A 25172-nucleotide genomic window follows, 5' to 3' on the forward strand; every position below is an offset into this window, starting at 1 on the left:
TGAGGCGTTAGTTGTACAGCAGGTCACCATAAGAAATACATGTATAAAGCCAGCTATGTCTCTGATAAGTAAAAAAATATATATCAACCATTATCACTATCAATCCGATTGCATTTGTGTCGTTCCTTTATTTCCCTCGAAAAATCATGTACATTGTGGTGAACGAAGTTTTGTAGTATGCAAATCAATGGGGGTGTCAACAATTTAAAATATTCCATAGAGAGGTGAAAACATACTATGAAACAAACAGCCAATGCTAATGTATAAGTTAATTGAACTAATTGAACAATCAATGTAAAAGTTGTTCAAAACCTTAATATAGATAGATGTATTAATTAAATTTGATCCCATATTCACCATGCGTTTCACCTATACATCAACGTAATGGTAAAGCCCAAAATGCCCGGGTTTCCGCGCGAAAAGACGGCCCGCGCGCCTGAACTGCATATAGCTAGCCTACATTAGATGCCACACACGTTGTTTTTCAGAGAGCTCTGATTTTAGCACATCGTTTTAACGATTCTTTGTTGTCTTTTCTTGTTTTTATCTAAACGAGTTTTATATTTTAGTCTATCACGCTCACACTTGAAATGCCAGCCAATACCTCCTTGTTTCTGCCAGTGGATGTCAGGAAAAGGTAACGTTACAAGCTAGCTAGCGCAAATGTAATGTTGCGGTGCTGTCATGTTCGGCTAGCTAGCTTGCAGCACACTGCGTTCAGTTCACCCTTTGTCCTGTCAAATAAGCACACATGCATGGCATGGGATATTCTAATTCTCACCGCATCACACGATCCACCATTCCATGCACAATACTGCGAATTAATTTTGCCACGCTGAAACGGCTCTACTAACTGGATGGATAGCTAGCTAGCATCTTCCACGGTTGTCCTATGCCATGTCTAGCTATTTAACTGTACCAAAGATGCGTTGTGCTTGGGATTAGATTTGGCGCCAAATAATACATTTTGGCTCATGTCAGCTGTTGCCTTTCACTTCAATATTGGATACATGCATGTTTTTATTTCCTAGTTGGCTAACTAATGTTAACGTTCGCGTTAATTGTTAGCTTGCTAGCTATCATCGACTATTTGTGAAATGTTAGCAACTCAAAACGGCTAGCTATCTACATTGTTATGCTGTAAACAGACATTAACTAGCTGGCTTCTTGTTCGATGCTTGGTACAGTAGCTAGGATGGGAATTCAAAATAAAGTCAGGTTCACAATCAAGTGTCAAGCTAGATGTCGTTAACATTTAGCGTTAGCGACCTGTCAACAAGTTGTGCCATGCTAATATGGTTTACTGTTCATGATTAGATCATTGTAGCGAGTGGGTAACACTTTGTTTTTTGTTTACAGGCTGGAGGTGTTGGAAAAAGATGAAGATGGGCTCTCCGATGAGGTGAGTGACCTGAACTACCAAGTTGGACATTAAGGTTTCGAATGCCAAAGACTTATTTACGTTTTCTGTTATTTCAAACGTTGACTAATGTCCAGAAAGCCGATCATGACTATCCCTTTGTGAAGTTGTGTTAGTCGTATGTACAAGATACACATGGTATACATCGTCCAACGAAATGCTTACGGTACTTGCAGGTTCCTTCTCGACAATATGAAATAATATAAGCGAAAGTAAATGGCTCAGACTAGAATGAACTTTTTAGCATAAGTATAATACAAGTATAATACAAGAATGCACAGTCTAATATTTACACCTGTTTTGGGGATTGGGGGGCAAGTGTTTACGTTGTGCATTATTTAATGTGTGGCATAAAATCGGGTGGATGAGTGCATATGTGTGTGGAGGGCTGCTTAATGTTCAGCATTCTGATGGCTTGTATACAAACTGTCTCCGAGCTTGTTGGTATAAGACCTCATGCTCGATTGTCTTCCTCACCGTAGGTGAGTGAACAGCTTGTGGCTAAGCACTTAAAATAACTTAGCACCTTCCAAAGCATGTCTTAAACCAGTTTATTTAACTCATAGGACTGTGTCAAAGAAAAGGTGAAGCTGGTGCAGGACTTCCTGCATCCGGATGCCCAGGACCAGCTCAGCAGCCTGAAAGCCAAGATGAAGAGTTCAGAGATCTCAATGGTGAGTTGTGGCTGCATCCTGTCAATCTAATGAATCCACTCACTCTGGCCCATCTCTCACTCCATAGAAATATTATATTTGGGTTTGTCCAAAATGGCACCTTATTTCCTATATAGTGCTTTTGACCAGGGCCTACATGTTCCCCTCAGGATGGCTACCTCTCTAAGGTGAAGGCCATTTTGGGACGTGAGCTGTGTGTGGAGAATGGCTCACATGGTGATGTTGTGGTGCAGAACTGCAGGAATGGCAAAACAAATGGCTCTGCAGCAAATGGTGACTCTCACAAGGAAGAGGATGAAGAAGTAATCATGGACACCAAAGAGGCTGATGCCATGAAATCTCCTTCTGCCCCCAAAGGCAAGGGAGGACGGAAGAGCAAGTCAGACTCTGAGCCCAAGAGTGAGTAGGAGTGGCTGGGAACATCAATTTCTCCCTGGATTAATCTATACAGTAGCAATTTCTGTGTCTCATGCTCTGAAAGATTTGTTCTGATGTTCCATCTAATTGTTTTACCAAGCAACTTGTAAAACCAACACATCTTAGAGAACTGTACATTTTGGGACATGACCAAGTGTTGAGGCACATGGATGCAATCGATTCCAAATTCTTAAATAATAAAACATTGTTTCTTTACTTTTGTCCAGAATCTCCTGGTTCCAGAGTCACAAGAAACTCTGTCTCCGGAAAACAACCCACCATCTTATCAATGTTCTCCAAAGTGTGAGTAGGAACTCATCTATGTTTCCCTTAACCTTTCAAGGTCTTATGCATTCTGCTCAGGAATAAACTTTTCCCTTGCAGTCAGAAGCGCAAGTCTGACGAGGTGAACGGAGAGGTTACGAATGGAGAGGTTACAAATAGAGAAGTGGAAGAGAAGGAGAAAGTAGACCGCGACACAGAGGAAGAGGTGAGGATCTTATTGTGTGGCACCTGTCACTCAGACATGTGATTTACTCTTATTAATCAATGCACCTAAACAGTTCTTTCTGTTGTAGACACAAGAAGAGAAGCGTTTTAAAGTGGAGCCAGACAATAAGTAAGACCATTCACCTTTTAACCTCCCACTTCAATTGGCCACACCCTTCCTTCAATCTGCATTGACTGTCTCCATCCTCTCTTCTCAGGCCAGTTGCAGAGGACGCCACTAGTGAGAAAATGAAGGCAGTGGCTGCAGCTAAGGTGAGGCCCATTCCTGTGCTCAAGCTGTTATATAATTTCTGAGCAGAGTTGCCATGTCAGTGTCACTGATGCTCATCTCCTGTTTCAGACTCCACCCCCTAAATGTCCAGACTGCAGGCAGTATCTGGATGACTCGGACCTCAAGTTATTTCAGGGAGATCCTGATAATGCGGTGAGAAACTCCAGGCTGTAATACTACAGAAAATGGGATAAGGTGCCATTTTAACATGTCATTAGGGCCAACTGGATATTTGTTTAATGATGACTTGCACTAAATAGGATTTCATAGAGTAAAACAATATGGATTTATTCTAGTTATGGTTTCATTGATTGACTGGTTAAACAAAAACTCTTCTTGATTATGTTTGTATACTTACAGCTGGATGAGCCAGAAATGTTAACAGACGAGCGCCTCTCTCTGTTTGACTCGAACGAAGACGGCTTTGAGAACTACGAGGAACTACCCCAGCACAAGATTACTAACTTCTGGTGAGTGGTTCCTCCATACTGTCCCTTCAAAATTGTATACCGCATCAGCCTTTTAGTGCATGTTTTTTGCTGTCACCTTGGTGAAGGTGAACTGTTCTTTGTTGTAGTGTTTATGACAAGCGTGGCCACCTGTGTCCATTTGACTCTGGGCTCATTGAGAAGAACGTTGAGCTGTACTTCAGCTGTGCAGTCAAGCCTATCTATGATGACAACCCCTGCATGGATGGTATGGCCCTGACCTTTTTCACACTAACAATGTTTATATACTTGGTTTCCTCCAACCATAGTTGATTTACAATCTTTACTAAATAATTTTATGTAAGATATACTTGAGTGGTGTACCTATGGCTAACTACTGTACTGCTATTTTTCTAGGTGGGGTTCCTGCCAAAAAGCTTGGTCCCATCAACGCCTGGTGGATCACTGGTTTTGACGGAGGAGAGAAAGCCTTAATTGGATTCACTACAGGTAATATAATCAAGAGCTTCCTTTTAGGTTTAAGTGGATTGAACGTTAAAACATTAGCCTAATGCCTATACTCATGGTGTGTATATAGTGACTCAGACCTCTAACCCATGACGTCTTCTCTATCTCCAGCCTTTGCGGACTACATCCTGATGGATCCCAGGGAGGAGTACGCCCCCATCTTTGCTGTGATGCAGGAGAAGATCTACATGAGCAAGATGGTGGTGGAGTTCCTGCAGAAGAACCCTGACGTCAGCTATGAGGACCTCCTCAACAAGATTGAGGTGAAATACTAAGATCGTTTGGTGTAGATGCTTGACTAGGGTCTTGTTTATTAGTGCAAAATGTTCAATGTTGCCACTACTGTTTATTATTGGATAAGTGCAGGTAGTTATTTTTCTGTTTGGTGTCTCTCAAATGGCCCAAATCTTCACACATGGCAACATCAGCTTCCGCACTGACTTGACTCGCCAGCTCTCCTCTTTGCCCCTTAGACCACAGTGCCTCCTGCTGGACTGAACTTCAACCGTTTCACAGAGGACACACTGCTGCGCCACGCCCAGTTTGTGGTGGAGCAGGTGGAGAGCTACGACGAGGCCGGGGACTCGGACGAGCAGCCAATCATCGTCACCCCCTGCATGAGGGACCTGATCAAGTTGGCTGGGGTCACCCTGGGAAAGAGGTAATGATAGGACCTGGTAATGTCTGATGTTGCAACAAACTTGCTGTTTTATAAGCACAACCCCCCCCCTCCGTAGTGCTGTCTGCTTCTCACTAGGCTGTGTGGCTGGAAGAGAATCTTAACTCTCTTAGCATGAAGTTAAAATGGCAGACTGTCGGTCAATAGCTGGATTGAAGATGCACTTCAGTCTAATTGGCTGTTTTTTTTCTATGTTCAAACCGTAAAGTTAAAGGTCCAGCCACCAGAGCTGTGTATGTTCACATGCGGATTTGTGTTGGGGACAATAAAGAAGGTTATGTTTGTCTCCCTGCTGTTTGTTCCCTCTGATCCCTGGTGTTTAACACTCCTCTTGACATTCCCTAATGCAGCATGCTGTTGTACTGGTAGGTATTCTACAGCCCTTCGGTCTGAAAATATCCTTGGCTTGTTTGGTGTGCATTGCAACAAATGTGTTGTTATAGAGCAATTTGGTGAACTGTATAGCTCATCTCAATTTGTGCTGTTTGTCATTAAAAAAAATCTGCATGCCTACTAAAAGCACGGCTGCTTTGGCTGTCGAGAGCTTGAACACAGCATTACTACATTTTATACTAATATTATAATAATTGATTGCATTGGGCCAACACCTAACCACCTGCTTCTTTGCCTTCATAGGAGAGCTGCTAGAAGACAGGCCATCCGCCATCCCACCAAGATTGAGAGGGACAGCAAAGGAGGGCCCACTAGAGCGACTACCACCAAGCTGGTCTACAAGATCTTTGACACTTTCTTCTCTGACCAGATTGATCAGAATGAGAAAGATGGCGGAATCAAACGCCAGCGCTGTGGTGTCTGTGAGGTAACTTACTAAGTGCCGACCTGAATGAGGTTGAGCCAAGACTTGGAGGAGCCTTATTTAATTGGACTTTGAATAAGTGCAAACCTTCTGCCAAGCGAACTAGTTAAATTCTTATGCAACTAATTGGTTTCCTGTTCATAATTGAAGAATTTATTTAACTAGGCAAGTCAGTTAAGAACAAATTATTATTTACAATGACGGCCTACCAAAAGGCCTCCTACGAGAGCTGGGATTAAAAATGAATTACATAAAAATATAGGACAAAACACACATCACGACAAGAGAGAACAATACATAAAGAGACTTAAGACAACACAGCATGGCAGCAACACATGGTAGCAGCACATAACATGGCACAAACATTGGGCACAGACAACAGCACAAAGGGCAAGAGGGTAGAGACAACAATACAACATGCAAAGCAGCCACAACTGTCAGTAAGTGTCCATATTGTCGTTGAATGAAGAGATTGAGATAAAACTGTCCAGTTTGAGTGTATGTTGCAGCTCCTTCCAGTCCCTAGCTGCAGCGAACTGAAAAGACGAGTGACCCAGGGGATATGTGTGCTTTGGGGACCTTTAACAGAATGACTGGCAGAACGGGTGTTGTATGTGGAGGATGAGGGCTACAGTAGATATCTCAGATAGGGGGGAGTGAGGCCTAAGAGGGTTTTATAAATATCAACCAGTGGGTCTTGCAACAGGTTCACAGAGATGACCAGTTTACAGAGGAGTATAGAGTGCAGTGATGTGTCCTATAAGGAGCATTGGTGGCAAATCTGATGGCCGAATGGTAAAGAACATCTAGCCACTCAAGAGCACCCGTACCTGACGCGCTGTAAGTTACAACTCTGTATTCTAACATGGGTAGGATGGTCATCGGAATCGGGGTTCGTTTGGCAGCTGGGGGTGAAAGAGGAGTGGCTACGATAGATGAAACCAAGTCTGGATGTAGCTTTGGTATGCCCTAGTTTAAAACACTCATGTTCTCATTCCTCTGTCTACAGGTTTGCCTCGTTCCAGACTGTGGCAAGTGTTCAGCCTGCAAGGACATGATCAAGTTTGGGGGTAGTGGTCGCAGCAAGCAGGCTTGCCAGAAGAGGAGGTAAGTTGGCTGATCTTTAGTGCCCCTTAGTTGCCTAGGTGAATGGTTCATGCCATGGCTGTTTCTGAACACTCATAACATTTTGTTCCAGAACACTGTTCCTTCCCATGAACTCATTCTGGAAAACCCCTAAACAGTTCTGAGACTGTTAAAACAAACTCTACTCTCTCTAAAAAAAAAAAAATGAAACTGCCACTGAGTGTGAACTGGGTCATGGGGTGGAACTGGGGATGGGGCTACACTAGTCAGCTAATGAACCTCTTCAGAGCCCTTTATTTCAAATTGGGAGCTTATGTTGTAGGTATGGTGGCTTGAACTCATTGGCTAATGTGATCTGCTCTCTTATCAATGTAATTACCCCACCAGATGCCCCAACCTGGCAGTAAAGGAAGCTGAGGATGATGAGAACATAGAGGAGGAAGAGTTATTGCCTGTAAAGGCCCCTTCAAAGAAAGTGTCCAAGGCCAAGACTAAGAAGCAGAGCAATGGCAAGCTGACCTGGGTTGGAGACTCTATCAAAGTATGTACTCCTTCGTGTTGTAGGAAGTTCTTAACCTCAAACTGGTCAAAATATCCCTTAGTACACTAGACTTGTAATATCAAAAATGTGTATGTAATTTGACTGACTTGGGATAAAGGTTCTCTCCCTCCTATGTTCAGACTGAGGGGAAGAAGCAGTACTACATGAAGGCGCGTATGGACAATGAGGTGCTAGAGGTGGGAGACTGTGTTTCTGTCAGCTCTGATGACCCATCAATCCTGCTCTACCTGGCCAGGTAGGTTCTATAGCAGTTTAAGAATCTTGACTTGGCCTTTTCTATTGTTTTCTGTATGGCTCAGGGGTTGACCGTCTTGTCTTGGGTCTCCAGAATCACATCTCTGTGGGAGGATAACAATGGGAAGTGGTTCCATGCCCACTGGTTTTGCCGTGGTACAGATACTGTACTGGGGGAGTCCTCTGACCCTCTGGAGCTGTTCCTGGTTGAGGACTGTGAAGACATGCAGCTGAGCTACGTAGAGGGCAAGGTCAACGTCATGTACAAGGCCCCCTCAGACAACTGGTTCATGGAGGTAAGAATTCATTGGCTTTATCGCTCTTTAAGCAGTTGCCAGCCTGGTCCCAGATCTGTGCATGCTGTCTTTCCAACTCCTACAGTCCTTGTCATGCCAATTGTCTATACAGCTACTACTCCATGCACCTCATCACTGATGTATTTCGTACCACTGTTTTCAGGGTGGCATGGTAGAGGACATCAAGGTGATTGACGATGACAATGGGAAGAATTTCTTCTACCAGCTGTGGTATGAAGGAGACTGTGCCCGCTTTGAGACCCCACCCACCTTCACACCCCAAGAGGACTGCAAGTACAAGTGAGTCAAAATTGACATTTAAAGCGCTGATAGGGCTGTCAAGTACTTACATTTGGAGCTCTGAAAATCTAGTACTGGAATACCTTAAAGCTGACATTTCCTCTGTGTGGTTCTTGAAAACTAATTTTGAAATTAGTTGTAACCAAGGTTTTTAAATAAGCTCTTCTGCTCCAATTTAATTTCTGAGTAGTTTGATGTGGACTTTCATTTCTTTCCTGCAGTTTCAATTAACTGGTGTTTTAAAACCATTATTAAATGGTTATTTTGACATCAAATGTTGTCTCGAACGTGGCTTGCCATACAATGGGACATTTTGGATGTTTTTTGTTTAAGAAACATGATACAATACCCGATATCTCAAATGACAAAATGTTGAATTCCAATGCATAGTGCCTTTGGAGAGGCTTGCCAAGTGGTAATGCTGTTTTTCTTCTATACTGCAATTCAATACAAATTGAGGTCTTCAAATTACAATTCAGTGCTTGAAAGTCCTTGAATTTGACTTTGCAATGTCTGAACCTTTTAAGTGTTTGACATTTGCTTGGAGGATTAATAAGTTTGTCTTGGGTTACCGTGTCTCCTGTATTTCAGCTTCTGTGCCAGCTGTAGTAGGGCTGAGGAGAGGGAAGAGCAGGAGACTCCTCGGGTGTTTGAACCCATAAAGGAGGAGGACCACGACTCCAAGGCCTTATATGCTTTGGCCTGCCTGAAGGGAGAGCAGTTCAGAGTGGGAGACAGCTGCTACCTGCCCCCTGATGCATACAACTTCAGGTGAGTGGAACATCCAGGAATACTGACGATTATACATGGCATTGTTGAATACTTGTTTCTGATTGGTATGTTTGGTTTGCTAAACTAGCAAGTCTGTTTAGTCACCAAGGCAACTAATGTAGTGATCTCGTAAACTTGCTATCTACTTCAGTGGATGTTGAAAGCATTTCTAGTGGCAAATGTGTTCATTTATAGCCTTGGTATAACAGGCATAAATAACTCTGGACTCTGCATTCTCTGGACAATAATGCAACTCCGTGGCACTTTAGTTTGGCTCCGCTAGCACATCGTAGAACACCTTCCACGTTCATGATTTGCATAGGATGCAAAGCCCCTTGTTTCTCTTACATCAGTGATATTCAAAGTCGGATTCACCAGGTAATTGCGGTGGGGTCACGACAACACAAATTAAGAGTACAGGTTATTGTATGCAAATGTTTTTGGGAAAGATCTGTTAATAAGGGATAAATCTTATGAATTGAAGATCATTTGATGTAAATGTATTGAGTTTGTCGTTAGATTTGGAGGGGTGGGTCCCTAGAGATTCTGGTGCGAAATTGGGGTGCCTGCTGAAAGATTCAATACCACAGGCAAATCCTAGTGTTGGCAAATTCAACATCAGCTTTTGAAAAACGTTTTTATATATACATCTCCCCTTACCATAACATTTTCTTGTGCTCAGTGTGAAGGCAGCCAGTCCAGTGAAGCGTCCTCACAGGAAGGAGGATGTGGATGAGGAGTTGTACCCAGAGTACTACAGGAAGCATTCAGACTACATCAAGGGCTCCAACCTGGATGCCCCTGAGCCCTTCAGAGTGGGACGCATCAAGGAGATCTTCTGCCACAGACGCAGCAACGGGAAGGCTGACGTGTCTGAAGTCAAACTGCGCTTGTACAAGTTCTACAGGTGAGCACCCAAGTCCAATGTTATGGTAGAACTGCAAAGAAGGACCCCTTGGATCCATGTCAAATTTAGTGACTTTTGTACAATAATAATTTCGGCCTAAAATGCATCTTTTCACTGTAAGGAGGTGAACTCTTGGCAATATAAGAATGTCTATAATTTCGTATTCTGTGGTTTTACTTTACTCTTAATGTTCACCCTCTCAGGCCTGAGAACACTCACAAGGGGGCGAAGGCAGGTTACCACACAGACATCAACCAGTTGTACTGGAGTGACGAGGAAGTGACAGTCAACATGTCGGAGGTGCTGGGCCGGTGTCGTGTGGAGTACGGAGAGGACCTGAATGAGACAGTTCAGGACTTCTCCTCAGGTGGACCTGACCGATTCTACTTCCTTGAGGTGAGGCTGGACTAGATGAGAAGCAATTGAGCAACTTTAACTTCCCATATTAATATTGCATGCTAAGTAGCTGAGATGCTCATTTGAGGAAGTTTGCTCAAGATGGTAATATCGGTCTCCTTCTCACCCAAAGGCTTATAATGCCAAGTCTAAGAGCTTTGAGGACCCACCCAACCATGCCCGCTCTGCTGTGAACAAGGGCAAGGGGAAAGGGAAGGGCAAAGGTAACTACTCTCCTCTGATACTTATTGCCAGTCACATAGTTCTCTCCTTTTGAAATGTCCTCTTGCCTATTACAGGTTTAGGCTTGTCATGAGGCTTCTGACTACTGTTGTAACTGTGGCTCCAAACCCCCTGCCCTCCAGGTAAAGGCAAAGGGAAGTCGTCTTCTGTTCAGGAGCCTCCAGACCAGGAGCCTCAGGACCCCAAGGTGCCCAAGCTTCGTACCCTGGATGTGTTCTCTGGCTGCGGTGGGCTCTCTGAAGGCTTCCACCAAGCTGGTTAGTAGTTTCTTTACTTCAACAGCTTGGGAAATGTCTAAGTTGTGTTTGTGACCACGAGGGAACTTTTTTAATATACAGGTAGAATTTGTTACAAGAGTAATGTTAAGTGTTTGTCAGGCCACATAGTGACTGCAATTTGTTGCTCCTACCTGTCAGGTATCGCCGAGACTCTGTGGGCCATTGAGATGTGGGACCCAGCAGCCCAGGCCTTTAGACTGAACAACCCGGGCACCACAGTGTTTACAGAGGACTGCAATGTGCTGCTAAAGCTGGTGATGTCTGGAGAGAAGACCAACTCTCTGGGCCAGCGGCTGCCCCAGAAGGGAGACGTGGAGATGCTGTGTGGAGGCCCTCCCTGTCAAGGCTTCAGCGGCATGAACCGCTTCAACTCCAGAACCTACTCCAAATTCAAAAACTCTCTGGTGGTGTCTTATCTCAGGTCAGTTAAACATGAGTATATTATTGATCTGTCCAAGTACAGAAGCTCCAGTCTAAGTGGTTGCTGTGTAGTTGTATACTTTTCCCCTAACGTGTATTCTCCTATAGTTACTGCGACTACTACAGACCCAAGTTCTTCCTGCTTGAGAACGTGAGGAACTTTGTCTCCTTCAAAAGCTCCATGGTCCTGAAACTGACTCTCCGCTGTCTTGTCCGCATGGGCTATCAGTGCACATTCGGAGTCCTTCAGGTGAGTTAACTTAAGGTGACGTGTTTCTTTCTGATTGATGAATCCAACAGTCTGCAGTATTACGCAATGTTTTTAGTTATTGTGAAAGTCATTCATGGGATATGCTTAAGCTTGACCTCTGCTGTCCACTCCTCCCAAGGCTGGGCAGTATGGTGTAGCTCAGACGCGGCGCAGGGCCATCATCCTGGCAGCCGCGCCTGGGGAGAAGCTTCCTCGCTACCCAGAGCCCCTACATGTGTTCGCTCCCCGGGCATGCTCTCTCAATGTGGTGGTGGATGACAAGAAATATTTCAGCAACGTCACACGGTAACCAGCCACCAGTCAATGTAAAAGCGTGTGGTTGTATAGCTTGTGATGTGAAGGATGAGGGTTGTCTAGTTTCTGATTTGTTCCTTCCTGTTTCAGAGGTAATGGCGGCGTGTACAGGACCATCACAGTCAGGGACACCATGTCTGACCTGCCAGAGATCCGCAACGGAGCATCTGCTCTGGAGATCTCCTACAACGGAGAGCCCCAGTCCTGGTTCCAGAGGCAGATCAGAGGCACACAGTACCAGCCCATCCTCAAAGACCACATCTGCAAGGTACAGCTGCTGCCTCATAGTTACAATCACCTGGTGGCTCAGCAGTAACTTGTTAGAACAGCCATAGGTGTGGCTCGGTCTTTGGAGTCTCTTGGATGCCTCAGTGCAGCTTAGTGAAAAGCTGTTTGGTTTTTACAGGAGCAAAGAGCACCACACCTGGGGAGCAGATGTTTAGTGCCTGTTATGCTTGCGACATTGGTTAAATGAGAACTTTCACGAGGATGGGTGGATGATAGCTTTCCCTGAAACCAACTAAGTCCCTCTTTGGTTCCCAGGACTTGAGTGCCCTTGTAGCGGCCCGTATGAGGCACATCCCCCTAGCACCTGGCTCTGACTGGAGGGACCTGCCCAACATGGAGGTCCGGCTGAGGGACGGGACCTCATCCAAGAAGCTCCGCTACACCCACCCTGACAAGAAGAATGGCCGCAGCAGCTCTGGAGCACTGAGGGGTGTTTGTACTTGTTCAGGAGGTACTCAATTTTATGGATATTTAGGCCATACAAATGTTATTAAATGCTCAATGATTTCATTTGTTTCCATTTTAAATACAATAGCAACCTTCAACACCTAGCAACCTAATCAAGTTAGCCTCTTTGTGAAAATAGTGGGTGCTTTGAGTGTTCATAACTCTGACAAATAGTCTTAATTAACCTGTTCATTTTTATAGCACTTTTTCAGGTCAGATGGCCAATGTAATTTGGATGGCAAATCCAAGGGTTTGTTGTAATGATATCTGTAGACGACATGTTCTGATTGTCATCCTGTCCTCTAGGGGTTCCCTGTGACCCTGCTGACAGGCAGTTCAACACTCTGATCCCCTGGTGTTTGCCCCACACGGGGAACCGCCACAACCACTGGGCCGGCCTCTACGGCAGGCTGGAGTGGGACGGCTTCTTCAGCACCACCGTTACCAACCCTGAGCCCATGGGCAAGCAGGTAAAATCTAATACTGTACCAGCTCTAGCGAAATTGATGAATGGCTAGGACCATTTCACCTCAGGACACAGCCATGTAGTAACATGTACTGTGGTTGTAGTTTGTAAATACTAGTCTACAGAAATGTATTGGTCTCCCTCCTGCAGAGCTGTAATGTTGGGTGCTTTGGGTACTAAATGTCCTGTCATGTTTTAGGGTCGTGTCCTGCATCCAGAACAGCACCGAGTGGTCAGTGTGAGGGAGTGTGCACGCTCTCAGGGCTTCCCTGATACCTACCGCTTCTTTGGAAATGTTCTAGACAAACACAGACAGGTACTGGACTTGGGTCTCTGTTCTCCATCAAGAATTCAATCCCCTACTAGAAAATGCCTTGAGTGACACTTTTTGTCCCCCCCTCAGGTTGGCAACGCTGTTCCTCCACCACTCTCTAGAGCCATTGGACTAGAGATCAAGAAGTGTGTCTTAGAGCGGATCAAGGAAGAGAATGACAATACAAAAGAGAATGAGAAAGGTTAGGCCTGCTCAAAGTGCATCCTGTGGTGGTTACTGCTATTTGGGCATTTGGCTGAATTACTGATAGTGGCTTTAATGTGGATGGGAAGCGTGTCATCAGTATCCATACTATGAATGTCATTTTCCTCCCTCAGAGAATGGGAAGCAGGAGAAGATGGAGGTGTCGGACTAGTACCCGGACCTATTCCAATCCCCTTTCCACTGAGAATCAAATTCCCCGGAGATTCTGAAGCCCACCAAGCCACGGGAGCTCCTCGTATTTTTTAAATGAGCTGGCCAGTCTGCAGTACCATTCCATGTTTATGATTTTTAAATGTGATTTTAACCGTGTTTGGAAAGTGAAAATAAATTGTATGTAGTTTTTATATGTTGTAATATTTCAAATAAAGCTCTTAAATGGCAGTTCCTTGTAACATTGTCTTGGCATCAGATTTTTAAAACAGAATCTGAATACATGCATGATTAGACTTACAGTATCTGATGCCTAGTAAAAAAAAATGAACAATGGGTTAACTGCCTGTTCAGGGGCAGAACTACAGATTTGTACCTTGTCAGCTCGGGTTTGAACTTGCGACCTTCCGGTTACTAGTCCAATGCTCTAACCACTTGGCTACCCTGCCGCCCCATGACTAGAGAAACTTGTGCTTTAACGTCAAATGCTGTTAGGGATGAACTAGTGGTTCCCCCCCAGTCATGCTCATTTTCAATATTATGATGGCAGTAATTGCCCCCCCAATTGAATTAATAGGTTACATGACAATTTACCTACAAACAAGTGATACGCAGTCAGAATGACAAGTCTTTATTCAGAGCCACATCTTACTACATGAACAAAATCTGGCATTCCTCCTGAAATGTCATCTCAGTTGTTTGATGGTCTGCGAGGGGAGAAAAGATGAATTTAGTGAAGCATCTAGATTTAAAACAGCCACTGATTAGGCTTTCAATGCATACGAGTGCTCCATCTGACATGAATTTCCCATAAGTCTAAAACAATACTCACTTAGCCCATTCCACATTGAGGATAAGATGATCGTATCCAAATCCTGACACTCCTGCGATGGCTCTGGCTGCATCCTCCCTGCGGTGGAAACTGATGAAGGCAAAGCCCTGAAGGACAATCAGAGGCCATTAGAAGGTAAACAATTCCAACACGACAACCAGTTGAACTTCTGACTAGTAAACGATCCCACAACTTTCAATTAATCTTTTTAACCTGCACAAGCAAGTTAATGGTTATCATACACTACTTCTAAACTATTCGAACTTCTACTACTCTCACCTTGGACTGGCCTGTGTTTTTGTCCTTTGCCAGGTAGATCCTGGAGATGGAGCCGAAAGGCCTGAAGAGCTCCTGCAGATCAGTCTCACGTGTGTCCTCAGACAGGTTGGTCACACGGATGGTGGCGTTGTCATCAGCTGTGGAAGGATAGTTACAGTTTGTGTTTACCAAAATGCCTGGCTTTGTTGGAATTCCCCCAATGAAATCAAGAGGAGAAATGTTTTAAATCTCTGATTGGACTGTTCCATGCTGAACCTGGACCTCGAGTGTTGTCCAGACATCAAGATACTTCTCAAAAGAGACTACGATGTTGGTCTATAGACTCGTATGCCCCTTATTATCCTGGCTGCGTCACATCCAGCAGTGATTGAGCATCCGATAGGGCGTCATTGTAAATAAGAATTTGTTCTTAACTGACTTACCTAAAACAAAAACTTTTTTTATAGAAAACAGAGGAAGATTCAAATCATACGTACATGCACCACGGCGATTGGGTTGCATGGACTCTCCTCTACGTGTGCTGCCGTCCCTCAGACTGGGGGGCACATACTTCCCAGTTTTGCTCCCTGCAGCTGGTGCGGCAGGCTCAGGCTCGTCTGAAACAAAGTTTAAAAAAATATCCATCAGTGATGTCCATTTAACAAAAACGTTAACCACAATCATGACTGTGTACATTTTACAGCACAATATAACTTTAAGCTATGGGCAATTATGACAATACCTCCTGCAGTCTTCGTCGGGTCTCCAGTGGACAGGCCCAGCTGCTCGGCCAGCTCCTTCTGCATGGGACCCAGAGTGTCCTTGTAGGGGCAGCGGGTGGTCCAATGGTCTCCTTTACAGATTCGACAGGACACTATCTTCTGTCCCTTCAGCTTGTTCATGGGGTCCTCTTCCACATCTTGGGCATTCAGGTCCTGAGAGAAGGATTCAGGTTATTACATATCTGATTTATACCAGAACTAAAAAGGTGACAATGAACTAGGATCATATAAAAACAAATGAACTGGTGAATTGTTGCAACTGAAGATATGAAGAGGCAATTCCTTCCCAGGAGATCTCTGATGGCTCAAAAAGAACAATACTAGGTCAGCTTCTCCTCACCTCTTTGCTGGAGATGAACACCATGAAGACATCATCACTGACTGTGGTATCAGCAACATTGGGACCTGGTGGGTCATACTCGGAGTTGCCAAACTTCTTCCAGTTCTGATTGGCGGGGATAGAAAAGCAATGTTAAATCAAAATACCTTCACATTTTAACCCCTTACACTTGTGGGAATTGGCCTAAATTGAAATGTGAATAAGGATATGCATGATGACCATGGCAGCAACTGAAAGAACACTTTGGAAATGGGGAAATTATCAGACTAAAGGTGATGACAACAGTTCACCTGACATGACTGAATCCAAACATTACACTTGATTTTATGTGCATTTTACATTTACTGCACTTTGACGCATTTGTTAACGAAATCTGAACATTTTCTGGATACATTCAGTAACAAAGAATGTGGAAAACTTGGGGTACGTGCAACAAAAGAACAAAAAAATGATGAGGGTTTGAGTGAGGACTAACTGGTGTTTTCAAGTAGCCACACCTCTAAAGTGTGAACAGTTCCCAAGCAATTTTAATGCACTTTTATGACTCAAAGATTCTTTGACTAAGGTGCATTTTTGAGCTCTCCTATATGTGCTGTTGAGGAACTAGAGGAAGCACACGTGCAGTTATTTTGTTTGGAACACAGTCCTGCATCCCTGCCTTTACCCAATTACTGTTGATGTTTACACAATACAAAAATGATCCATTATAAATCACAATCTGGGTCAGAAGGGCATCATTTGAAAGCTTGTTCTATTGCCAACATAACTAGCTAAATGATAAAATATGATCTTAAAGTTAGGCTTTCACAAGGCAACTCAGAGAAGTCGATCGTAGTTTTGGTGTCGTGAGTGCAATTCAGAAGCCTATTCAGGGGCAAATCATCTTCACAATACCAAACAAACAAACTCCGGTAAAGCTGTTAAGAAGCCTTTTTGACCAAGACTTGGCGCTCCGGTACCGCTTGCCGTGCGGTAGCAGAGAGAACAGTCTATGACTAGGGTGGTTGGAGCCCCTGGCAATTTTTGGGTCCTTCCTCTGACACGCCCAAAAAATTGCCAAGGGTTCCAGCCACCCGTGTCATAGACTGTTCTCTCTGCTACCGCATGGCAAGTGGTATCGGAGCACCAAGTCTAGGTCAAAAAGGCTTAACAGCTTCTACCCCCAAGCCATAAGACTCTTGAACAGTTAATAAAATGGCTACCTGGAATGTTTGCATTATCCCTACCCCACCCCAATTTTTAAGCTGCTGCTCTGTTTATTATACATGCATAGTCACTTTACCTACATGTACCTATTACCTCAACTAACTGGTGCCCCCGTACATTGACTCTGTACCAGAACCCCCTGTATACAGCATCGCTACTGTTACTTTATCGTTGCTCCTTAATTATTTGTTATTTTTTTTCCCCTTAAAACTGCTCTGTTGGTTAAGGGCTTGTAAGTAAGCATTTCACTGTAAGGTCTACAGCTGTTGTATTTGGCGCATGTGACAAATAAACTTTGATTTCTGTTCAGTATGGGGGGGTATAACCCCATGTCATCTTGTAACTGTACATCAAACATAGTGATCATAGATGTTGACAGTGTATATTACATGAGTCTTACGATATGTGAAGTGCCCATTTGGACTAATGTGTGTTTGGCTTGCTTGTATGACATCAGTGGTATTTATTATAATCCTTAACATCTCATCTTTCAAAACACAGAGCCTCGTAATTTACAGCATTTTCCTCACTCAGACAAAACAATTCTAAAGTGACCCAATTAGCAGGATTGATGGGAGCAACTTCTTGTCACATGCAGTGCTCAAGTTCAGAACAGCTGTCAGTCAAACCCATACAAAGCTGTCAGGTGACCCTGAGCTCTGACGTCGTGCATAGCATGTTATTGTACAGCCACTGCCTCCAAATCTGCCATTTCCCACCCATATACAGGTACGAGTGTAAAAGGTTAATGTACAATCCTATCAAACTCAATACTGGGGTGTTGTACAACCAAAAGGTTAAGATTGCGCTAAATTCCAAAAGAAAACACTGACCTTTCTCCTGGCAACAGCTTTGGAGGCCTTCCTAGTCTCAATCTTGAAGGTGCGAATAATCTATAACAAATGACAAATGTTCTTTTCTTGGTTAGTTCCATCTGATTCAGACATCAGGGGTAGTAGACTATGTGGGAAGGAATCAAGAAACCCGCTCTCCTATTTGGATGGGCATTATAACAACAAGTACCTTGAACTTCTTTCCATCCTCATCGATCTTGTATTCCGTGATGGTTTTGATATTTCCTTTGACGGTTTCTTTTGGAGGGGGTAGGGTACCTGGTGGTGGGGATGACAACACACAAATGAGGCCCTGATAGTTAACAATAATATCGATGCTGTCTGTTAGTGGATTGTTAGCTGCCTACCACCAACTAAGGCAAGCCAACTACAGCATGACGAGTAGACTTTGTTTTCCTGACAGACAAACGTTATTTAGCTACCAAGGTTACTTACTAACTTACTAGCTAGCCAACTAACTTTACAGGGGGGGGTAGTCTTCTCCCTGACAAATCACAAAAAATGTCTTACTGACTACGAAGTGTGACAGAGAAACTAAAGACTATAATGGAAGTCAAAAATACACGTGGAAATCGCCCGGTTTAGCTAGCAAGTTAACGTCAATGCTAGCAAGCTAATGTTAGCCCGCTTCTTACCTTCGTCCCCCTCTTCTTCGACCTGATCTGCCCAACTGGGCTTGGAACTATAGAGAAAGATTAACACACAGTTTTTGAGAATTCAAACACATGATATATACGATAATCATTATATATGTATTGAAGAACTCACTCGTCGTATTCAATCGACGGCATTCTGTCTATGCGCGCAATGGCCAGAGAACAACGAAAAATACACGAACGACACAAACTGAAAAACTTACCAAATAGGATAGCTAGAGCGCCACCAATGGGTATGGAGGCTCCTTAATGCAATTTAAACGATAGGGCACAAAATCTTATTCGATGAGGTTTAAAGGCGGTTGGCAACCAATTAATGTTGAATTACCGCCACCTAGTAGACTGGAGTATAACTATCTTATTTGTTTGAATTTGTTTTGGCCTATCCCTCTTAAAACTTCCGACGCGGGAAAGAGATGGCAGCCTCGCTTCGCGTTCCATGTTTACATACCCTACATTACTCATCTCATATGTATATACTGTACTCTATACCATCTACTGCATGTAGCCTATGCCGTTCGGCCATCGCTCATTCATATATTTTGATGTACATATGCAGTACTCTGCTGCCTGTGACTGGAACGAATAGCAAAAATCGCTGAAGTTGGAGACTTTTATCTCCCTCACCAACTTCAAATATCTGCTATCTGAGCAGCTAACCGGTCGCTGCAGCTGTACATAGTCTATTGGTAAATAGCCCACCCATTTTCACCTACCTCATCCCCATACTGTTTTTATTTATTTATTTTTCTGCTCTTTTGCACACCAGTATCTCTACCTGTACATGACAATCTGATAATTTATCACTCCAGTGTTAAGCTGCAAAATTGTAATTATTCGCCTACCTCCTCATGCCTTTTGCACACAATGTATATAGACTCCCCTTTTTTTCTACTGTGTTATTGACTTGTTAATTATTTACTCCATGTGTAACTCTGTGTTGTCTGTTCACACTGCTATGCTTTATCTTGGCCAGGTCGCAGTTGCAAATGAGAACTTGTTCTCAACTAGCCTACCTGGTTAAATAAAGGTGAAATAAAAATAAAACAAATAAAAATATTCTTATTCATTCCTTTACACTTGTGTGTATAAGGTAGTTGTTGTGAAATTGTTATGTTATATTACTACATGGTCGGAACTAGAAGCACAAGCATTTCGCTACACTCGGATTAACATCTGCTAACAATGCATATGTGACCAATACAATTTGATTTTGATTTGAATTTGAAATCAACAAATACCCTACCATCTAAACCTACACTTTACAAAAATAATAATAGTAATAATAATAAACAATATAAAAATAAACCACCACCCTGCTCCACTTTTTAAATATATTTAGTCTTACCAACAGCCTGAAAGGATGAGACACAACCACTTAACATATTGTAAATCGTCTGAAGTCAAGTCTCGCACAACAAAATAAACCTCTCTGCAGTTGCCACCACAACCTCGATTTTCTGCGATTTACATTACATCCCTGCAGTTCAGTTGATAACCATTGCTATAATTGCTAAAAATACAATCTTACTGAAACATATATCACTTGTTGGCCTATCCCTCTGTACTGGTACAGATCTACTACTTACACCACTCCTCTCAGGATCCCTCCCCCTTGACCCATCTTCCTTCACTGCCTCAGCACATAACTACTGTAACCCTGGAAACATCAACCTGCCTCTCTTGCACCAGACATTTCTGACCCCTACAATTAACACGACTTTCCCCAATGCTATACATTTCTTTGTCTAATGCTCCATTCTGCACGTCTCACACCTAAGAACTTCCCCCCTACACACACTGGGGTCACATGCCCGTAAGCAGGGTTCATCAACTCGATCACGGGACAATTTTTTTCTGGAGAGGAAGGTCGGGGCCAGAACATAATTACAAATAATTTGTAGATTTTTTTTTTTATCCATTATTTTACCAGGTAAGTTGACTGAAAACATTTGCAAAATTGACTGAGAACATTCTCATTTGCAGCAACGACCTGGGGAATAGTTACAGGAGGGGGATGAATGAGCCAATTGTAAACTGCCAATTATTAGGTGACAGTGTTGGTTTGAGGGCCAGATTGGGAATTTAGCCAGGACACCGGGGTTAACACCCCTACTCTTATGATAAGTGCCATGGGATCTTTTAATGACCTCAGAGAGTCAGGACACCCGTTTAACGTCCCATCCGAAAGACGGCACTCTACACAGGGCAATCACTGCCCTGGGGCATTGGGATATTTTTTTTAGACCAGAGGAAAGAGTGCCTCCTACTGGCCCTCCAACACCACATCCAGCAGCATCTGGTCTTCCATCCAGGAACTGACTAGGACCAACCCTGCTTAGCTTCAGATGCAAGCCAGCAGTGGTATGCAGGCTGCTATGCTGCTGGCAAAATCGACCGCAAGATAGGGGTGGTATACAGAAGATAGCCCTATTTGGTAAAAGACCAAGTCCATATTATGGCAAGAACAGCTAAAATAAGCAGAGAGAAATTAAAGTCTGTCATTACTTTAATACACGAAGGTCAGTCAATCCGGAAAAGGTCAAGAACCTTTAAACTGTCTTCAAGTGCATTCGCAAAAACCAGGCCATGGTGGTACTGGCTCTCATGATGACCACCACAGGAAAGGAAGACCAATAGTTACATCTGCTGTAGAGGATAAGTTCATTAGAGTTACCAGCCTCAGAAATTGCAGCCCAAATAAATGCTTCACAAAGTAACAGACACATCTCAACATCAACTTTTCAGAGGAGACTGCATGAATCAGGTCTTTATGGTCGAATTACTGCCAAGAAACCACTACTAAAGTACACCAATAAGAAGAAGAGACTTGCTTGGGCCAAGAAACATGAGCAGTGAACAAGACAGGTAGAAATCTGTCCTTTGGTCTGATGAGTCCAAATTGGAGATTTTTGTTTCCAACCGCTGTGTCTTTGTGAGACGCAGAGTAGGTGAACGGATAATCTCTGCATGTGTGGTTCCCACCATGAAGCCTGGAGGAGGTGGTGTGATGGTGTGGGGTGCTTTGCTGGTGACACTGCCAGTGATTTATTTAGAATTCAAGGCACACTTAACCAGCATGGCTACCACAGCATTCTGCAGCAATACGCCAACCCATCTGGTATGCGCTTAGTGGGACTATCATTTGTTTTTCAACAGGACAATGACCCCATAAAAAGCTATTTGTATTCGTAGAAAAAAGGTTTGTACCCGTAGAAAGCGATTTCCATAAATCGCTGGCAGCCTCTCATTCGGCCATGTTGATGCCTGCCTTACAAGGCTGCAGAAATTATAGTACGTAACCACCATCGCTTTCTAGGGGTACTACAAATTATAGTACGTAACCACCATCGCTTTCTAGGGGTACTACAATTTATAGTACGTAACCACCATCGCTTTCTAGGGGTACTACAAATTATAGTACGTAACCACCATCGCTTTCTAGGGGTACTACAAATTATAGTACGTAACCACCATCGCTTTCTAGGGGTACTACAAATTATAGTACGTAACCACCATCGCTTTCTAGGGGTACTACAAATTATAGTACGTAACCACCATCGCTTTCTATGGGTACTACAAATTATAGTACGTAACCACCACCGCTTTCTAGGGGTACTACAAATTATAGTACGTAACCACCATCGCTTTCTAGGGGTACTACAAATTATAGTACGTAACCACCATCGCTTTCTAGGGGTACTACAAATTATAGTACGTAACCACCATCGCTTTCTAGGGGTACTACAAATTATAGTACGTAACCACCACCGCTTTCTAGGGGTACTACAAATTATAGTACGTAACCACCATCGCTTTCTAGGGGTACTACAAATTATAGTACGTAACCACCATCGCTTTCTAGGGGTACTACAAATTATAGTACGTAACCACCATCGCTTTCTAGGGGTACTACAAATTATAGTACGTAACCACCATCGCTTTCTAGGGGTACTACAAATTATAGTACGTAACCACCATCGCTTTCTATGGGTACTACAAATTATAGTACGTAACCACCACCGCTTTCTAGGGGTACTACAAATTATAGTACGTAACCACCATCGCTTTCTAGGGGTACTACAAATTATAGTACGTAACCACCACCGCTTTCTAGGGGTACTACAAATTATAGTACGTAACCACCATCGCTTTCTATGGGTACTACAAATTATAGTACGTAACCACCACCGCTTTCTAGGGGTACTACAAATTATAGTACGTAACCACCATCGCTTTCTAGGGGTACTACAAATTATAGTACGTAACCACCATCGCTTTCTAGGGGTACTACAAATTATAGTACGTAACCACCACCGCTTTCTAGGGGTACTACAAATTATAGTACGTAACCACCATCGCTGGACATTTGAAATGGAAGTTATGGGGAAAAAGTCCACTATGAAACTGACATTAAATGTGGAGAATGATAGGTTACATTTGCATTTGTTGGCCCTCAAGTAGGCTATTAATTTCTATGCCATTCTAGGCTACTGTAGCCTACCATTTGACACAGTACAATAAATATTTTGAAATGACGATCACTGGAGTCATTGCAAATCAATTTGTGCCACGTGTAGCCTACCTGGAGCTGGCAAACGGATTTAATAAATATAACAGATTTTTTTGTTGTAGCCTTGTGTTATTATGCAATTCTTAATGGCCATGTTTAGTTAATTCAATTGGAAGTTATCAATTGTGATCATGGTCACAGCTCTATCGTGTAGGTGTCATTCTCCACATTTAATGTCAGTTTCATTGTGGACTTTTTCCTGAAATGAGATGTTGTCCTTTCAGGGCCGTAGGCTACCTGCATCTAGCTCAGCAAACAATGGCAAAGTTGGATTGCAACTTTAAACCCAGATTTTAGTCAGTAGCCTATGACTATTGAAATAACAAGTCAATCTTGCAAGTAGGCCATTTATAATAGTTTGTAGTCTTAACATCTGGCACATAAAGAAGGCACAATTATCAGAAAATAGCCTAACATTAGTTTTTTGAAGTTTGTCCAAGTGTTTCTTGCACATATTGAGATCATCTGTCCAGCTTTCATCACTCAAACTCTCCTGTCGGATATATCTATAGTTATGCACATGCACAAATGGGATTTTTTAAAGAAAATATGTCCCGAGGGTGGTGTGGTATATGGCAAACATACCATGGCTAAAGGCTGTTCCATTGCACCACGCAATGCAGAGTGCTAGAAAACAGTCCCCGTGGTAATTAGAGCACTACAAATAAATGTTTTGTCATACCCATGGTATACGGTCTGATATATACAGTTGAAGTCGGAAGTTTACATACACCTTAGCCAAATACATTTAAACTCAGTTTTTCACAATTCCTGACATTTAATCATAGTAAAAATTCCCTGTTTTAGGTCAGTTAGGATCACCACTATTTTAAGAATGTGAAATGTCAGAATAATAGTAGAGAGAATGATTTAATTCAGCTTTTATTTCTTTCATCACATTCCCAGTGGGTCAGAAGTTCACATACACTCAATTAGTATTTGGTAGCATTGCCTTTAAATTGTTTAACTTTGGTCAAACGTTTCAGGTAGCCTTCCACAAGCTTCCCACAATAAGTTGGGTGAATTTTGGCCCATTCCTCCTGACAGAGCTGGTGTAACTGAGTCAGGTTTATAGGCCTCCTCGCTCGCACACGCTTTTTCAGTTCTGCCCACAACTTTTCTATAGGATTGAGGTCAGGGCTTTGTGATGGCCACTCCAATACCTTGACTTTGTTGTCCTTAAGCCATTTTGCAACAACTTTGGAAGTATGCTTGGGGTAATTGTCCATAGACTGCTGCGCCAGTAGGAGCCAATCAGCATTCAGGGCTCGACCCACCCAGTTTACAATTATTAACTTTACTAACAAAATGTTTGTTTGAAATGTAAACTGATATGACACATAAATGTCGAAATAACATACAAAACTTCATATGTATATATTTTACTAAACAGGTGGGGCTACTTGTCTGAATGACAGGTCGCCACTGCACCTACGATACTTCGCTCTGATTCACTTCTATTTCTCACTTCTACTTCTATCCCGTCTTTGATCCTGCATACAGCTCACTCTACCATTCTTATTTAACAAACCATCTCCCTTTCCCCCGCCATTTTTAACCGATTCAAGCTCACTCTATTTATTCCTCTCTCTTAAGACCTCCTCTGCCTCACCTTTTCCCTCATGATAATACTGCATTTCTCCTTACATACATTTTGTTCTTGCCCTCTCGAGGGATGACGTTTATCCGGCTGTCACAATCTCCATACAACCAGCACGAACCCCTCGGGATGTAACGCTCAACAGTGCATCCCACTTCTAAAGCAGCTGATCGTCTTGATGTTCCTCTTTATCAATAGCTACAGCGGCTCTTTTTCATTTCTAACTAGCGCGCTTTTCCATCCCTCGTCTCCTAGGGCACAAAATGGCGGTTATATTAACTTTTTCTCCTGTGCTTTTGGTGTTCACGTTTTTCTCCTGTTCTGTAAGCTCATCAGGTGAAAACTGTAAGCAATGTAGGAATGTAGCTACATTTGAAATA

The 25172-nt window shown here is 43.1% G+C and overlaps 2 protein-coding genes across 3 annotated transcripts; one reads left to right on the forward strand and one right to left on the reverse strand.

Moving 5' to 3' along the window:
• Positions 1-390: 390 nt before the first annotated feature.
• dnmt1 (DNA (cytosine-5-)-methyltransferase 1) lies at positions 391-13922 on the forward strand. Of its 2 annotated transcripts, XM_064986254.1 has the most exons (35): positions 391-637; positions 1360-1402; positions 1987-2094; positions 2244-2493; positions 2739-2814; positions 2896-3001; positions 3090-3130; positions 3219-3273; positions 3362-3445; positions 3653-3762; positions 3870-3988; positions 4138-4230; positions 4360-4511; positions 4722-4909; positions 5278-5292; positions 5564-5747; positions 6754-6851; positions 7218-7371; positions 7512-7627; positions 7721-7922; positions 8086-8222; positions 8814-8993; positions 9676-9900; positions 10104-10296; positions 10430-10520; positions 10662-10796; positions 10956-11238; positions 11346-11487; positions 11627-11793; positions 11893-12070; positions 12346-12541; positions 12844-13007; positions 13203-13319; positions 13407-13518; positions 13655-13922. In XM_064986254.1, exons 1-35 carry the CDS (start codon positions 591-593, stop codon positions 13690-13692), a joined length of 4599 nt encoding a protein of 1532 aa, XP_064842326.1. In that variant the 5' UTR covers positions 391-590; the 3' UTR covers positions 13693-13922. The 2 variants fall into 2 exon arrangements, with proteins under 2 accessions (XP_064842326.1, XP_064842327.1); XM_064986255.1 differs by lacking the exon at positions 5278-5292.
• A 384-nt stretch (positions 13923-14306) lies between these two features.
• LOC135554158 (eukaryotic translation initiation factor 3 subunit G) lies at positions 14307-18837 on the reverse strand. The gene is made up of 10 exons (XM_064986259.1): positions 18732-18837; positions 18599-18645; positions 18133-18221; positions 17943-18002; positions 15904-16008; positions 15524-15716; positions 15279-15398; positions 14803-14939; positions 14524-14630; positions 14307-14398 (listed from the first exon to the last, which is right to left on the reverse strand). Exons 1-10 carry the CDS (start codon positions 18752-18754, stop codon positions 14383-14385), a joined length of 897 nt encoding a protein of 298 aa, XP_064842331.1. The 5' UTR covers positions 18755-18837; the 3' UTR covers positions 14307-14382.
• Positions 18838-25172: the final 6335 nt, after the last annotated feature.

Source organism: Oncorhynchus masou, chromosome 14 (assembly GCF_036934945.1).
Source record: "Oncorhynchus masou masou isolate Uvic2021 chromosome 14, UVic_Omas_1.1, whole genome shotgun sequence".
NCBI classification, from domain to species: domain Eukaryota; kingdom Metazoa; phylum Chordata; class Actinopteri; order Salmoniformes; family Salmonidae; genus Oncorhynchus; species Oncorhynchus masou.

Excerpts from the sequence above, each read along its gene's own strand:
- dnmt1 (XM_064986254.1), top strand. The coding sequence starts at position 591 with ATGCCAGCCAATACCTCCTTGTTTCTGCCAGTGGATGTCAGGAAAAG. Across the intron at positions 3,002-3,089 it reads ACCGCGACACAGAGGAAGAG|ACACAAGAAGAGAAGCGTTT; the intron begins GTGAGGATCTTA and ends TTTCTGTTGTAG. Across the intron at positions 3,131-3,218 it reads AAAGTGGAGCCAGACAATAA|GCCAGTTGCAGAGGACGCCA; the intron begins GTAAGACCATTC and ends CTCTCTTCTCAG.
- LOC135554158 (XM_064986259.1), bottom strand. The coding sequence starts at position 18,754 with ATGCCGTCGATTGAATACGACGA. Across the intron at positions 18,003-18,132 it reads AGGATGGAAAGAAGTTCAAG|ATTATTCGCACCTTCAAGAT; the intron begins GTACTTGTTGTT and ends CATTTGTTATAG. Across the intron at positions 14,940-15,278 it reads ACCCAATCGCCGTGGTGCAT|CTGATGACAACGCCACCATC; the intron begins GTACGTATGATT and ends ATCCTTCCACAG.